The sequence below is a fragment of the Macrosteles quadrilineatus genome, unplaced genomic scaffold (genome assembly GCF_028750875.1).
Source record: "Macrosteles quadrilineatus isolate MER2022 unplaced genomic scaffold, UCM_ALF_1.0 Scaffold_8__2_contigs__length_117827958, whole genome shotgun sequence".
Taxonomy (NCBI): domain Eukaryota; kingdom Metazoa; phylum Arthropoda; class Insecta; order Hemiptera; family Cicadellidae; genus Macrosteles; species Macrosteles quadrilineatus.
Window position 1 is genome coordinate 10,592,089 of NW_026542601.1, and position 17,249 is coordinate 10,609,337.

The 17,249-nt window shown below is 37.2% G+C and overlaps 1 protein-coding gene across 1 annotated transcript in view; it reads right to left on the reverse strand.

Annotated features, from left to right (window-relative positions):
* Positions 1 to 1,638: 1,638 nt before the first annotated feature.
* LOC128999841 (uncharacterized) overlaps positions 1,639 to 17,249 on the reverse strand; it is a 224,257-nt gene continuing 208,646 nt past the window's right edge. Inside the window, exons 4-7 of the mRNA XM_054426548.1 lie at positions 9,422 to 9,612; positions 8,495 to 8,668; positions 5,539 to 5,707; positions 1,639 to 2,885 (exon numbers count right to left, since the gene is read on the reverse strand). Coding sequence (XP_054282523.1) covers positions 2,540 to 2,885; positions 5,539 to 5,707; positions 8,495 to 8,668; positions 9,422 to 9,612 — 880 coding nt within the window. The 3' untranslated portion in view covers positions 1,639 to 2,539. The remainder of the gene's footprint in view (positions 2,886 to 5,538; positions 5,708 to 8,494; positions 8,669 to 9,421; positions 9,613 to 17,249) is intronic.

Sequence of the window (17,249 nt, forward strand, 5' to 3'; positions counted from 1 at the left end):
GATTTTCCATTTCCCTTATTTGATTTACACTAGAATATCTCCTTAAAATTATCACATTTATTCCCTATTTAAATAGCATTAGTTTAACAAGTACCGTACTTAGGTTTCCTGCAACAGGGAGTAATCAGTAATCAGTAGTTAAGCGCCGGTGGACGGTGCCTGCTATCTGACCGTGGCAACCACTGTAGAGACTTCTGGCCGAGACTGTACCGTTGGACCTTGTGAAATTTGGACCTTGTGAAACGCTCTGTTAATTTGATTTTTCAACATTGGACTTTGTGAAATTTGGAGTGAAACGGTGATTATTTGAATGTTATAGTTTTGGACTTTATGAAATTTGGACCTTGTGAAACGCTCTGTTTATTTAATATTTTAACCGTTGGACTTTGTGAAATTTCGACTTTATGAAACGCTCCCATTAGGTTAATTCTTATTTAGTAAAAGATTTTATCATTGAGGAAAGTTTTTACAACTGAATAATGACATCTTTTATTTTGGATTCCATACTATTTGTCATGAATTGTTTTTGATTTGTTTTTAAGATAGGCTATCTTATAATCAGCTGACATCTGATCAGCTGGGTGTTAAACTTTGTTTACAAAACCAGCTGATTTCAATTGTTGGCTTGTAAACATTCAAATTATTAACTATTAAATTTTTTTTTACATACTTGGAAAATGCTATCTTAGATAGCAAAGAAACAGATACTGTATTACAGTTGGTTTAATGTTTTGATTCTGAAAACTCTGACCTTGACGCGGTTTTGACCTAATTTTTCAAACTTTTAATACAGCAATAACCTTATGGGTTACATCATTTTAAAGGGCATGAAATGGGAAAGTTTTTTACGTAATTTGACAAAACATCACATTAGTATGTATAGTTATAAAACCACTTTGAAGTTGTAAAGAATTAATTTTGAAACTTCTTTTTTTATGTTATGTGAGACATACAACGGTGAAAATATGGTTGTATGTTAAAGGTGTTGCAATGGTTTTGTAGGAAATCTAACGCTCTTTTCATTGGTATAAGTTATTATGCTGTACGTGTATTGGCTTAATTTCTATGCTCGTTTTAGTAAAGCTACTACAGGTAATTTTAAAAATTCACATAATCGGCCATTACAGCATAACGGGTGGGGATAGAAAATTTTTGTTTGTCATTTTTTGTTCCTTTTAGTGAGTAGAATAACTGGTAAAAATTAACGAACTTAGTAGAAACTCACCCGTATAGGCATGATCTAAAATTGAAATTGTTTCCACCCAAAAATTCCAAACATTTGTCAAAATAACCTTTGGTAAGTTTAGGCTAAAATATGTTCGGCCGTTATTGAGTGATAGTGTTAGAAAATTTGCATTGAAATTGATCCCAAAGAGCTTCGCTTCACTCCGCTCAATTATTTTACTTTAGGAGGTTAGCAACCCACTAACCTCCATTCCCATCTTAACACAAAGTTTGCAACCGAAGTATCCAATTTCATCTTATTAGAAGAGGTTGTAGACTTGAGTAAACTCACGTTTGCTTATCATATTTACACACTCAAACACAGATTTTGAGTTAATTTACATGTAGAATCATGTAAATTTCAATTTTTGGGAGTTTAGGTGAAATGACACGTACAGGTTAACGATAGGAAAATATTGTTTTATTCAACAAAATTTGAGGTTTCCCTCGTTATTTTACAGCTGTACAAGAGATAACATAATATATACAACATATGTACAAATGTTTAGGTACATTGTGAAAAGATATCCTACAAGTTTTCACAGTAAAATTTTGTTACTGTATGACAATGTTAATACTAAAAAGGACATTTTTTATCTATTTTACATTTGCTGAAAACTGTTTATCATGAAGCTGTAAAAACATTGTAATATGTTTAAAATGACGTACTCCGTTCCAAAAATAATACAGTACAGGCTTAAAAATATTAACTGATGATGGCACCATAATAATCATAGTGTACAAAAATTGTTTTTAGCACCAAGTTTAGGCTACTTTAATGAGTGTTGAATTTATTACATATTCTACAGCATATAAAGAAGGTAGTCTAATCACAAACAGACCAGATTTCAAACATACTGTATTCATTTCTTTTTACACAAATAATGGGGTTTTATTAGACATAAATTTTAATTGTGTTTATAGGGAGGGTTCAAGCAGTCTTTAATTTAAATTTAAATAGTAAAGAATTTCCAATCCATAAATAAACGAAAAATTAAAAGTTGAAATATAGTTTAGTAAATATAATTAGGCCTATCAGATAATTGGTTTTGTTTGTTTTCATATAAAATTCTAAAAAAAATGAGTATATTTAATATTTAAACTGTTTGGTCAAAAAATTTATTCTTGAAACAAATAATTTTTAAATTATTAATTTTAACTTAAAAATGGGTTCAAATTAATTTTTATGTCAATTGAATTTCATCCCAAATTTCTTTGGGATTTTAGCATCTCATAATCAAAAATAAATTTAAAGGAATTTACAGCTTATTTGTAATCGAGTTTGTTCGTAGCGAGGAAAATTTACAGTCAAGTATCACAAATGAGCCAGTATCTCCATCTCGCTCTGCTGGCAACTAGTAGCTCCATCCTCTTGTCCACTGATAGTCACTATGACGGGACCCGTGGGTTGTGACGCAGTCTGTACGATGGTCACCAGGTTGCTGTCCTTACCACCCTTAGCAGGCAGTGGGGGCGACGGGGCCAGTTTGATGATGTGGGGGTGAACAGTGATGACGTTCACTGCTTGCCCCGCCTCGGACCCGCTGGGCTCTCTGGAGTGTGTGACGGAGGGATCAGGCCGCGAGGACGTCCTAGAGCGGTAGCTGGGCGGACGAGAGTATTCAGACTGAGCGGGGGTGCCCCGTAGTGTGATAGGCGCTCTGGAACACAAACACACAGTGTCACTGACAAATACATCCATTAAGATTCAGAAATATTGACTGAATAGAGTGGAAGAGTATACTTAATTCGGATTTCAATAGAGAGGTACAAGTGCTGTTTTGATCCTCAGATAAGACATTTGATGGTTTAAAGCTGAACCCAGTTGTCCATAATCATTGTATTTCCAATACATGGTCTTGGCTTAAGAACTAGCTGATTTAGTAAAAAACGAAGCTAGAGCCTCATCGACTGAACATTCAATCTTTAGCCATTGTTTGGTACTTATTTAAAGTCCCTAGACTGGTGCTACCCTACCCAATGTTATCTGCTGCGAGTCGTCCCCACTCCAGCCACTGGAGACGCTCTGCACTGGCAATGCAGAGGGTGTCACTGGCAGACGACCCTACCTCTAACTTTACCTCTATCATATTATTTAGACTTTCAATCTCATTGTCTTACAGTTTTAACTTCATTTTATGTTAATCTTAAATTTCTTATTACACCAGTTCAGTTACTTTAACTTCACCAGTGCTACTAATCATTTGCCTTGTTGTTGCCCCCGCACCATTGGTCTACACCGCTGCTGTCTACACTGCTTCCATCCCCTGGACTACCTTTGACGAGACGGACATCATTCACATTCGAGACCTCGAACAAGGTAACGGTAGCACCAGAAAAAATTTTGTTATATTCAAACCGCCGTACGGCTTTCTGCTAATGACCGTACAGCCATCTTCACCTTGAAGTATGAATCCTGATCATTAGATCAATCTAATATAAAGTGTTTTTAACTAATAACTGTTGGGTATTACCGCTAAGGATTGTTTTTACAATTTCCAGCTGATGTCCTCGACTCCAGCTGCACTTTGTAACAGACCGGTTAAACAGTGTTTGATAAGACCTGGTACGACATCAAGCCTGGCACACTGGCTCATCACCTGAGCAACAAGAAAAGGCTCTTCTAATCAGGGCCGGAACAAGGGGGGGGCAGAGGGGGCGGTTGCCCCGGGCGGCAGGGTTGAGGGGCGGCAAATTTCTGGTTGCAGAAAATTTGTTTAATACTGTTTGTAAAAGTTTTTAATGAGCCGAACGTCATAAGGAACGTCAATTAAGTAATTTCAAAACTGCATAACGTAATAAACAAACAATAATTTTACAATAGAAATCAATATAAATTGCAACGGAGTAGAAAACACTGAGTACTGAGAGCCCTAATAGCATAGTTAGCAGCACAGCAAAGTTTGTTTACAATTTCAGCTGATCGCCATCCCTGTCAAGGCGCCATGCCGCCCTGCCGTGGTTCGTTATATAGAGGTTAGGTTTCCAGGAATTTCGCTAAGTCGAGGTTCCAGAACCAGCGTCGATCAATATAGGTCGGGACTTGACCTCATTAAAATACAGTACAATTAAAGTAGCATGGGCTACAATTCTTTACAGTACAGTGTTTACATTGTACAGTAGAACCTAAATTATCCGGCATAATAAAGGGGAGGGATCTTGAATATTGCGCAATCATGACAATGGCCACAACCAATCACAGCTTGTTCTAACCCTCCTAAAACCTAGCCAAACACTGTATTGCGTAGTCATAAATTATGTAAAGAACAAAACAAAACAGTAGAAAGTTTTGTAAGCTACTGCTCGCGATAGGCCGGTAGCACAGACAATATAATACTTTATTGTCTGTGCCGGTAGGCTACTTACAGTACAGTACTGATTTATCACAACAGAGGAATGTCAATAATAATCATTAACTATAGCATTGGTGTTGCTAATGCTAGTTGAAAAAAATCGTATTGAAAACAATAAATTATTAGATAAGTCATTATAAAAGAGTATAATCATAGCCAACTTAAGGATAGTAAAAATACTCGTAAAAGGAATGTTAAAATAGCGATGTTGTTATTCTTTCTCTTTGGTTTTGTTTTTATATTCTTTCTTAGGTTTTTCTTTATCAAAAAAATTGTACAATTCACCATAGTTATCCCATATCGCCCAATCACAGCTTACTAAACATTACGTCGTCATCAGTCCTCAGTGAATGAAATCAGTTCTCAGTTGCAACATAGCGCGCGCAGAGACAGCAGACAAAGATGTAAATTGTAAAACGGAGCAGAAGAATGTTAGCGCAAGCGATGAGGTGACCTTTCCATTTCATTTGATAAAGAAACAGATTTTCCCAAAACAATAATTGGGTGGGGGATTTGTTATATCGAGGGAAAGACGTAGACAATTCGTTATGCAGAGGTTAAATTCGCAATGTAGAGGTTCTGACAATGATAAATTTGTTATACTTATTGAGGTGTCTTATTTTAGCCGAAATCACGAAAAATTCGTTAAATCAAGGTCGTTGTTATAGTTTGTTCGTTATGTAGAGGTAAAATATACATTGTGTCTTATGGAGAGTTCTAGGGGATTAAAAAAAATTCGTTATATCAAGGAATTCGTTATATCTACCTATTCCACTTTACCTATTCCATTTTTGTTTAATTTGTGAGGGATTTTTTGTTGTGGGTGAAGGGGGGGGAGGGGCGGCAAATTTTAGTTTGCCCCCACTCAAAAATTGTCTAGATCCGGCCCTGCTTCTAATTTCATCCGACACGTTGTTTGAGACACGTGTCTTTATAACTACCAATGTTTGTTGTCTCTCACCTGAGCAAACTGCCCCCTTGACTTCTGTATGTGGGAGGAGGTGACACCGTGTTCCCTGGCACAACACCTGAATGTCTATCCAGCAACAGCAGTCTCAGCCTGTACTCCTGCATACTGGCTTGATATGAGGGCGGTGGCGCTCTATACTGGAACTCTGGGTACATCATGGCTGAAACATCAGTAGCATTAGCTTTTTATTTCGGTTGTGCTATGTAGGCCTTTAACTTTGTGTTCAGGATTTGTTGAGATTTTTGCCCATAGAACTGGCATCCAACAAGCTTAAAAATGTCAAAGATGTTTTTTTTTTATTAATTACTAGCCGCTGTACCCGTGCCTTGAAAACGAGGTCAGTATGTAAGAGACAATGTTGGTTCTTTGAAAATGCCTTAAAAATACTTTCACACCCCTCATTTAATTTATCTCCATTCATACTTGGCTTAAAATAACTAACTTTATGGTCGCCATTTCAAATTAAAGTATTTAAGTAGAGTATTAAAGTATCGCAGCTTATTGTGCATCCAAAACCTACCTCCTAGAACCTACCGAAAGGCTTGCCATGGGGCTAGCAATCCACCTCCCTCTGGACCAAGAACCTATTTAACGAACACTAACATAATCCTAACATAATTAGTTAGTTAGTTCATAACGTAATTAGTTGGATCTAACATAATTCTTGGTCTACCAAGAATGCCTAGGCATTCAGGCATTCATTCTAAGATCTTTAGATGAAATAAGTCATTGATAATAGTTATTTGTGTAACTTGTGTGCGAAGTGGCTCTTGGCACTCGCGTTACACATCATATTTTTCCCTACAGTTACTACAAAGGATATAAATAATTAGTCTTTCAAACACTACACAACATGTTTTTAAGCTAGGTTAAATCCAAGCGTTGAATGAAATGGGGAAACGCTGCACACGCTGATCCTAGTCGTAGTATTTTAAAATGAGTTGCCAACTTATTTTCAAGCGTACAGTATTACATGCCTAATAAAACCAGTGTTGTTTGGTTGAAGTAGGATGAGTGGTGCGATCTTGTAGTCTTGATAGTGACTAAGGCTGACATATTCCTTAAACACAGCTGTTATATAATAGCCCATACAGCCAATGGCAACTAAAGGCCGACACACATAGAGATAGGCGGACTCACGCAGGCAGACAGACTAAAATTCGCTGTTATCAAATGTGGCTAAACATACAGGAATCTGTCCGTCTGCCGGAGTACGCTTGAGTTTGCCGACGGATTTTTTGGAATCGCCTATCGGGCGACTTTTAAAAATCCTCATGCGGACTTTTTCTACTGCGCATGCGCAAAAGAGGATTTTTAAAAGTTATTTCTTCGCAATGCCACTAGGTGCGTTGTACTTTGTTTAAAAAGGGTGTCCAGCCTGCCTGCATAATATTTGACGAGCGGGGGAATATTTGTGAAATTTGTTAAGAACTGGGAAATTTGAATGTTTGAATAATAGCCTATATGGCCGCCCGAAATCAAGGATTTTCCCGTTTTGCGTAGTTGACAATCACTTTCGCTGGGGGAACTATTACGTTGCCGCGATCGCAAGAAATGATCACGGTAAATCATCATGAATTTCGTTGCGATTGCAAAATGATTTCAAATTTTGCCCCGATTCCATGATAAGTTCACAGATGTCTGACATCACCAGAAGTTATAACGGATTTTGACGCTATCACTGAAAATGTTCTAAAATTTTTTTGCGATTTAAAGTTATGACCACGATTTATTTTGCGAACCCAGCCCACAGAATTCGTTGAAGGGACTAGCAGGTTTAAATAAGTAGGCCTAAGTCTTAATAATTTTGAACTTGGAAACCTGGAATTGTCCTTGAATTTTATTTTTATTGGACGCTAGACACCTTGTAATTACATCACCTACTTGTGAGGCACTGACATCCCGTTCCACACTTTGTCGTGTTTCTTTTTTTTAGTTTTTACGAGGTGAAAGAGGAAAGAGATAGTTTGTCTGCTTGTGGACTCATGCGGCTGTGTGCGTTACAAAGAATCCGTCCGCCTGCAGGAGTCCGTTCTCATGAGTCTGTCTGTCTTTGTGTGCGCCGGACTTAAGGGACCTACAGTTTACATTGGAATCTGAACCACATTTTTACCTTGTAATTAACGAATTGGTCTAGGATAATACTGCTGATAGTCGTAGTACTCACTAGTGGTGACATTAATCCACACCAGCGAGTATCGCATCCACAGTGCATGCCTATATGGGTGTGTATGCTGGTGGATCACACCCTTATTTTTACTTGAGTGAAGGGGACAAAGAGTGTGTTTTAGCGAATTTCCCTATAGGGAAGTAGCTACTACCGTAGGTGGCATGGTAAGACCTAGACCCGGGATCGATTTACTTTTTCGTTTTGATGTCCCCAGAGGCCAAAAACACCATTTGCTCAAATTTTTATATAATTTTGTCCGTGAACGCAATAACTTGAGTAATTTTTTTCAGATTTTTATGAAATTTGGTTTAAAGGTGCAAGGCGGGATAAACTTGAATGAGTTATGAGTTCGCGAACCAGCATGATCGGACCATGGGATCGGGGTTTTACGGGTGGTTTTATGGGGTAAAAATTGGTTTTTCTCATTTTTGACCCTCAAAACACAAAATTTCCCAATTTCTCTCTAGACCTTGTTTAAGAGCTTAAAAACAAATAATTTAGTATGTAAAAGTATTTTTGTACGGTTATTGGTATCGGAGAAAATTCAAAAAATTTTTATGCCAAAAGGGGCTATGAAGTAGATTTGAAACAATTAAAAAGGAAGTACGTGCAGTATAGGCCATATTTAATATGAACCATATTTATGATCAGTTGCACTCATTGATCTAAAACTATAAGTTACAAAGAGCTTTCTTACATTCTTCTCTTATCTCTGGAACTCTACGACAACATTTACCATTAAAAAGTAATGCAAGTTAATGGATATGGGGTACTCACCGGCGTAGGGATGGTGTGGCCGACCATATGATGGAGGCAGTCTAGGTACGAAGCGCCGGTTGGGCTCACCAGAGTCATCCCCTCCTAGTCCCAGCATGGCTCGACATGATGGTGCTTGTTGTGATGTCAGCCTCCACGCCACACCAGACACCGCTACCAGGACAATGCCTACTCCTGCAACACGATCTTATTATAGACCTTTGATTGTGCATTTGAAATCATTATTCATAAAAAAGATAACACTATGGCACCAGTGACCATGTCTAGCCTAACCCACAAGAGGAGATCAGGAGCTTTCAGCCATGTTGACTAGGTAAGGTGTTTACACACTCCGGCATAGTTAAGGTAGGAATGGACAGTCTAATATAACCTTGGATGAGACATTTGTGTGTCTAAATCATCTTGTAGCATAATTGGATACTGGGAATCTAGCAATCGATTCTTTAGTCCTAAGTACAACCAGACTCAATATCTAAATTCTGATACTATCATCCACCAATGAGACAAGGTGGACTAAGGTTGTACCAACGATACACTGGTACTGTTGGTAAGGGAATCAACACACACACAATCATCATATTGTATTCATAACCAAATGAATAATTACTGCACCAATTCATCTATTTATACCGAACGTCAATTGTCAACCTCTACACTGTAAAATAATAAGTCAGAGTCTTCTACACACATAAACCATACAGTATACTTGATCATGTAAATCAACAGGAGGACTGCGAAACCTGATAGGGACTGAGTCAAATTTGGAGATATCAAGAATTAATTGGTCACGTTCACCTCGATGGTTCATAATCTCAACTAAAATTTTTTATAGGATAAATGTCAGTGGAAATAAGTCTTATTTTCCTTGTAGCATCATTAGACTCTGATACTAGCTGTAGACTATCTAAGTAATTAAGCATTGCTCACCAATCATCAGCAGTGATACTGTTAGGTGTTCTCTCCCTGTAGCCTTCATAGCTCCCAACACAGTGCCCACGATGGCACAACACAAACCCACCAAGAAGATGAGGATGATGAACCATCTGACAGTCAACGTCTGAGACACTGCCACTCCACAGCAAGACTTTGGCTGGTCCTCTGACGCAAAGTGTGGCGATCTGCAAAAGTCAGATGTATAAGAATAAGAATATTTTATTTCCATTGATCTGTTTGTACAGAAATAGGACAAGTCAATTTGTTATACAATGTTATACAAATGTAACATAGCAAATAAAAATAAAACAAGACATTAATGTATTAAAAAAAAATACAAACTTGTGTGTTAAAAAACTCCTCAAGTTTATAAAAGGGATTTCCTACCAGCCAGGTGTACTATACAGATTTAAACCTGTTTAAACTAACCTCTCTTGCATTCTCAGGCAGCTTATTGAAAAAGTAAATGCAATTTAGTTTAAAAGACGTTTTAGTTTTGGTAAGCCTATGTGGTACTATATCCAAATTCCCCCTCCCCCTGGTATTATGATTATGAATATTTTGCCTAGTACGAAACATATTTAAGTTTGTTTTAGCATAAACCAGAACTTGAAAGATGTAGAGATTAAATACTGTAGGAATTTTGAACTCTACAAAAAGTTGCTTACAGTGTGCTAGGTGATCGACTCCTGCCATATTACGAATAGCTTTTTTTTAAGCAATAGGATGTCATTAACATGTGGTGATTGACCCCATGCAAGCAATCTATATATTACATGTGCCTGAAAGAGGCCAAAGTATGCCAGTCTCAAATAATCAGGACTAACAAAACTTTCGAGTTTCCAAAGCAGGCAAGTCACTCTTGAAATTTTGCTACAAACAGATTTGACGTGATCAGACCAGTTTAATTTTGAATCAATTATTCTATACAACATTAGAATAGGATAAAACTTGCTAAATTTCAGCATGAGTATATGATTTGTACAGTAGGTGGCGTTTGTAGACACGTCCACAAAATTGAGTCATCAGGTTACCATATTGCCATTGACCCTCACCACCATGCTTAACATTATTTTTACCCAGAATTTCAGATAGAGAAAAATATGTGTAGGGATACATTTTTAGGGTGATTAAAATAGTTACAAATTTATATCCCAGTGAAGAGAAACAATTTGTCAAAAACACAGATGTTATATTGATTTTTGAGACCTCCATTTATATTTCAAGGTTTTAAGGAATGGTATACTTTTCTTCAAATAGGGTGGTACAGAAAAAGTGTTAGTGATTGCAATCAACCTAAACAGTTTTGGCTTCTATCATTTTGGTTGATAACTGCATAACAGTTTAACTTTTTGTGATGATAAGTATACAAATTATACTAACCCCAGCCAATTAGATGAGTTAAGCATGAATTTAAAAATTTACATACCAACTGTTGCCATATGTATTATCTTATTAGTGTTATTAATTGTTATTATTGTTGTTGTTACAATTGTTATTGCTTATTGTTATTTATTTATATTGATTATTTTGAGCAAGTTAATGCATATTTAAATTATTGTAAAATGGTTATACCGTAAATAAATACATAAATAAATTTTATACAATCTGAGTTTTATTGATTGTACAATTAAATTCAACAAATATTGTGAACATATCAAATTAAAACTAAAAATCCATTATAACAGTGATGACGTTGATCTTCGACCCCGACTACAGTAGTTTATTTCTCCAAACCAAGCGTTTTTAATGCTTATCAGACATTCTTTTGGAAATCCTGGGCCGAAAAAGCAGCCTATCATTTGGCTTCTATGCCTATCTATGCTACTATTTATTATCAACAATCCATATGATTTTTGAAGAAAATAGCTGTGTAATGTAGGTTTTGTTAAACTTATTATTGTTATAACTTTTATATTAGTTAAGATACAACTTTTTACCCAATTACCTATTCTATTGGCCATATTGTTTGGATTAAAACTACGTTTAAGCGATGTCCTATCTCGTACCGTTATCGAGCTACAGTCGTTTCAATGCATAGCGCGTTCCGCCATCTTTGCCCCCCTCCCCCTAAGTTCTTGACCACCTGAAAAGTAGGCGACATGCGTATTTTTTATCACCAAAGGCCATATTACAACTATCAGCCAATATATTTTATATTACTTCTTTGCGACACTCACAAATTAATTCTACTTTCGGTAAAAAAAACCGACACAAAAAGTCCATTTTTACATATTTTATACAATAACTTGTTTATTTATAGAGATACGACCTCGGACTCAATAACCATTATTGTAGTCCACATGTTTAGAATTACTGTACAACGACGTTTTAACCGATGTTCTATCTTTTACCGTTTTCGAAATATCGGCGTTTTAACGCATAGCGCAAACCGCCATGTTTGCCCCCTCCCCCCACCTTATCGACCACTTTTGAAATAGGCGACATACGTAATTTTGATCACCACAGTCCATATTACAATAATCAGCAATAAAATTGCGTACTACTTTCATGCATGCTCAAACACCCTCAGGTCCTGGACGGAACGTCTTGTGTTTCCAGATTACCTTCATAAGTACCAGGGGACCGAGCCTTGCTCGGTTGTGGTTAATGAGGGTTAATAGTTTAATTTATATCATGATCAGACACATTTTATCATTTACAAAAATAGTTTAGTTAAGAACCACAATCATAGGTCCTAATTGCTAAAATAATAAGAACTGTGTAATGTGTGACTAATTACACCAGTTTCATAGATCATAGCAGATTTTGCAGTACCGTGACTTGAGTAATAACATTTCGTTTTAATATTAACCATTGCTGTACACTTATTCATTGAGATAGAATTAATATAGGATTAATTCGCATATTAATCTGAAGTGAAAAGTAGATCACAAGTAATCCCCTAATTCAAAAGTATTTACGCAAGGAGTGGACTAGGGACTCAACAATCCACTTGGTGAATTTCAATTAAAACTCGGCCCTGACTGTTCGGACCTTCCGACTGTCATGGGAACAAAACTGTTTAATTAATTTAGACCAAGTCAAGTTGGGTCTGCTTACATTAGTGGCGCTGTAAGCCTAACTTTGGATGTGATTCCGGCTCAATTCTGTTGATTATAAATCGATTTGCTAAGATATTTTCATATCCGGTAAAACTGGTGACTATGAATCTATTAATTCGTCGAAACAGGCTCTTCGTAATGGTGCTACATGTCTATATTATACTGGTGTCTTTAGATCAATTATTCTAAGTGCAATGTATGAGTGTGGTAAGAAATTCCAAAATAATATAAATCTATTATATAAAATCCAATGTATGTTTGTTTGTCCTTTATGGACTCCGAAACCGCTCGACAGATTGTAATGAAACTTTCAGGCATTAAGCAATATTCAAGGATGGTTTGTGTGAAGTTTGGTGCAGATCCGTCAAAAGGGCTCCGCCCCAGTGGCTCTGGAGTTAAAGAATCTTAACAGCTGGTTCAACTAAACAATTTGATTATGTGATGTTCAATGGCATTAAAAAGTTAATAGGTTTACCAACAAGGTGTTTTTTGTTTTTTGTTTTTTTTTTTTACTTATGACAACAGCTAATTTGCAACCAAAAGGTGAGTGAGCGTAGCGAACGAACGTCAACCTGGAGCCGAGTTAGCATAACGAACGAGCAAACTGAAGGCAAGTGAGCGCAGCGAACGAGCTCATCTTGAAAATGAACGAGCATTGACATAAAACCACATTAGGACAGGACGACGTCTGTCGGGCCAGCTAGTTTAAATATAAAACGGCATGTCTATGTTTCATTCTTTACTAAGTCTTATAACACCGAATCCACAAAGCGATTTTGTGTGCTTTGGTTTGACAATTCCAAAACAAGTCTTGTTTATTGCAAACAGCTCCCGAGGTGAAACCAACTTGTTCACCTAATTAAAACCATCCCATTGTCACAGAGTTTGTTTCTTTTACATTCAGCAAACAAAACTCGGACTGTAATGTTATTATGTTATCAGTTTGCACATAATTTCCATGGTTTTATTATCAAATCAAAATCAAATCAAAATATACTGTATTTCCAAAAATATTCAACATAATAAAATATAAACATAAACTTCCAGTGAAACAGACACCTTACTTGCTATTGCATGGATAAAATAAATAATTATAAAAATACATGTAAACTTAATAATAATAATAACAAAGGATGGAAGGTTTCAGAGAAAGCTATGTTAAATATAGTCATTTAGGAAATAAGCCTACATGGGCTGGAAGCCTGTGCGTAGGCTCAGTCGCTATCAGTGAATTACGTATTTGTTGGAAAACAATAATATTCGTAAATATTTAGAAAATCTAAAAAAAAAACAAGTAATTTAATATAATTGTTAAGTACCCTACCGTAAACTATTCTGAGGCTAAATTAGTGAAATGAGCAATTTGAGGAATGAGGCAAGGCGAAGGTCATAGACATTTAAATATAGTTAAGAATGCACGATGTTAGTAATAATTCAGTAATAATTACGAGAGAATAAATTAGGGTCAAGTCTGCCTGTGGAGTTCTGATTCATCTACACCCCACTCTGTCAGACAGCCAGTGATGCATTTTTTGAAAATATTAATCGATGGAGAATGAAACAAATGATAAGAATTACAACGGGAGATAACATTACGATATAAAACTTCAGAAATGTAAGAGGAATTTGTTAATGAGTAAGACTTGTATAAATGGGAGGTAGTTATTCCGACATTCTGTGCATATCGGGTATTATAAGAATGTGATGTTTGGTTAAAAATAGAATCGAAGTTCTTGAAAACATGAATTGAAAGAAATTTAATAAATAACTGTCTTACACTGAGTAAGGATAATCTTACACTGAGTCAGTTTTTTCCATGGACCCGTTGTAAATTGAGAAACAGACTGAAACAGTCTGAGTAAAAGTAAGAACAGGTTAGATCCTAGGCTACCTATCTATGTAGGCATTTGTAGGTTTTTGTAGGCATTTGTAGGCATTTGTAGGTATGTATGCATGCATGTAGGCATTTGAGAATACACTCAGATGAAAGAACGTCGTGATCAACCCAAAGTGAACAAGAAATGGAAGAGCGTCTAGGAGGAATTCTCGAGAAAGTGATTTGTCACTCAAATTGCATGGTGTACCATGAACTCAAATAGTTTTGACGTGTCCAAACATGCAGAATCAGAATCAGAACGTTTTATTGCCATAATAATACATAAATGTACAGGGCAAAAGTCACTAAAACTAAACAAGTAAAATCAGACCCATTAAAAAAAAGATAAAAAATTCAAAAGGTAAAACTATTTACAATTTAAACACGAAGAAACTCTGTAAAATTCCTTATCAACTAAATATTCCCTCAGACCACTTTTGCTTGTGTTAAATAAGGAGAGCGCTGGGTGTACTTTTCCTGTATACATATCGCTGACAAACCTTCCCTCTCTGCTCGCAAATGATGATGATAGTCGGATGGTCGGAACAAAGGATATAGAGAAGGGAGGTAGTGACAGGAGAAGGCGTGCTCAGGACCTATCCACTGCTCTCAAGGTCACATTTTTCCCATCGTCGAATCAACATAAATACGGCCTCTGGGATGTGATTCATTACAAAAACAGTCTGGAGGCTAACTGTGAGGGTCCGGGAAACAGAAATAATTATACATTGCAAACAGAAGTCACTCTGACAGTCTGCAGACACAACTCTACGTTAATGCAAATATTCCAAACAGCCAATTGCAACCTTGAGCATCAAGCTGGGGATAAGTAAACCAGGTGATAATTAAATACTCTGTGTTTTGTAGTTAGTGGAAAAGTCGGTAAGTGCCATCTGGGTGTTTAGATATAAACGTGATTAATAGAAACGCAATGTATTTATACAGCAACTTCATCCAAAGAATCTGGGTGAAAATGACTTCCGCGTTGGTCATTTTGTTGTTTGTATTGTATTGTATAATATTGTATTATTGTATTGATAGAGGGGTGGACTCGTGCAAGCCAACCGAAGCTTATTGTGCATTGTGGTTAATTTGGTTTAATCGTCAAAACAATATCGTAAACATTTTAATACAGTAAAGTATACTTTTGAAATATACAACACATTTTATAATTTAAGAAAAAAACATTTTTTTTGTTCTTTGTTGTCCACATTGATTGGAAGAGTGGAACCCTATTTTTTTAAGTTATTTTTGAACCATAGGATAGTAGGGGTTTTTTGCCGCCCCTGCGACAGTGAGCGTGAGGAGCGTGTGAGCGTGTGACGTCACACGACGCCACCCCCGCCCCCGACACCGCCCCACCCCCACCCCGACGCCACCCCCGACGCCGCCCCACCCCCGGCGCCACCCCCCACCCCCGTCGCTAACCCCTACCACCCTCGGGCAGGTTCAAGGTCATCCTTTGTTGTCTGGAACCACCCTACGCATTGTGGGAGGTCTCCAAGCCAACCCTCCCTACACCATCACTCACTGTCAGCCGCAGCTGCTCCCCAACACCTGCACTCCAAGCGGCCCCCGCTCCTCCCTTGTATTCTTTGTTCTCCCCATAGCGCACACTTATTTACCACCAATAGGATGTTAGCTTATTTTGACCAATCAGAGAGCAGTATTTCACATATTTCAAATATTTTAACCGTTTTACCTGCCAGACTGTTTGAACGACCAACATCGTGGGAGGTCTCCAAGCCAATCCTCCCTACACCATCACTCACTGTCAGCCGCAGCTGCTTCCCAACACCTGCGCTCCAAGCGGCCCCCCACTCCTCCCTTGTATTCTTTATTCTCCGCATAGCGCACAATTATTTACCACCAATAGGATGTTAGCTTATTTTGACCAATCAGAGAGCAGTATTTCACATATTTCAAATATTTTAACCGTTTTACCTGCCAGACTGTTTGAACGACCAACCCAACTGAAAAAGTGGTAGGAATAGTGATGTAATAGACGTACACTATGAAAATAGCGTACATATGACACACAATTGTAAGAAAAGTGTATTTTTTTCAAGTCCAATAGTTACTGTATTTTATTTTGTGGACTATGAAGACAGAAGATGCTACTCACATTTAGATAGTATTCGTTTTAAACTGAGAATAGAACAGACTGAAACATTATTACGTAAACCTATTCTGCTAAGGTTACAACATATAATAGAGTGTCAAAATGTAAACCACGAGTTTTGTTTTGAAAAATTATTAAAATATTTTGTTGGCACACCTGCAGTGGCTTGCTCACCTCAACCCTAACTCATTGCACATCACGTCAGTCACAGTGGAGCAGCCGAACAGTGTAAATATGAATCCCTCTTGCAGCATTGACGAATACATTCAATCATTTATGCAAGAGATAGACGGTATAACGGACAACGCAGTTCAACAGACTCCAATCACAAACAGTACTAGTGGTAGTAGTATTAGTAGTAGTATGAAGAAAAGGAAGAGTTCCCCGGCTAAGACCAAGGTGGAAAAGTCAGGATGGGTAACGAAGCCGCCAGCAGATTGTCCCATAGTATCATGGATGGATAAAGGTAATATGTATGCAGTGCAAAATCCAGCAAACAAAGGAAGTGTTTTATTGAAAATGGAAGTGTATGAAGGTGTCAACATGAAGTTCATGTGCGGTTTATATTTGGACAAAGACAAAGCAGTGCAAGAGAGTGTTAATGAAGCAATTGAAAAGATCGAAAACATGTGGGTTGATAAAACAACTGGTGCTCCGAAACTCACGGGATTAACTCAAACTGTTACACAATGCAAAAGTGGCGAGCTAGATGTAAAACCGAAGAAACGTGTGGTACGTAAAAAGCAATAGACATGTTTA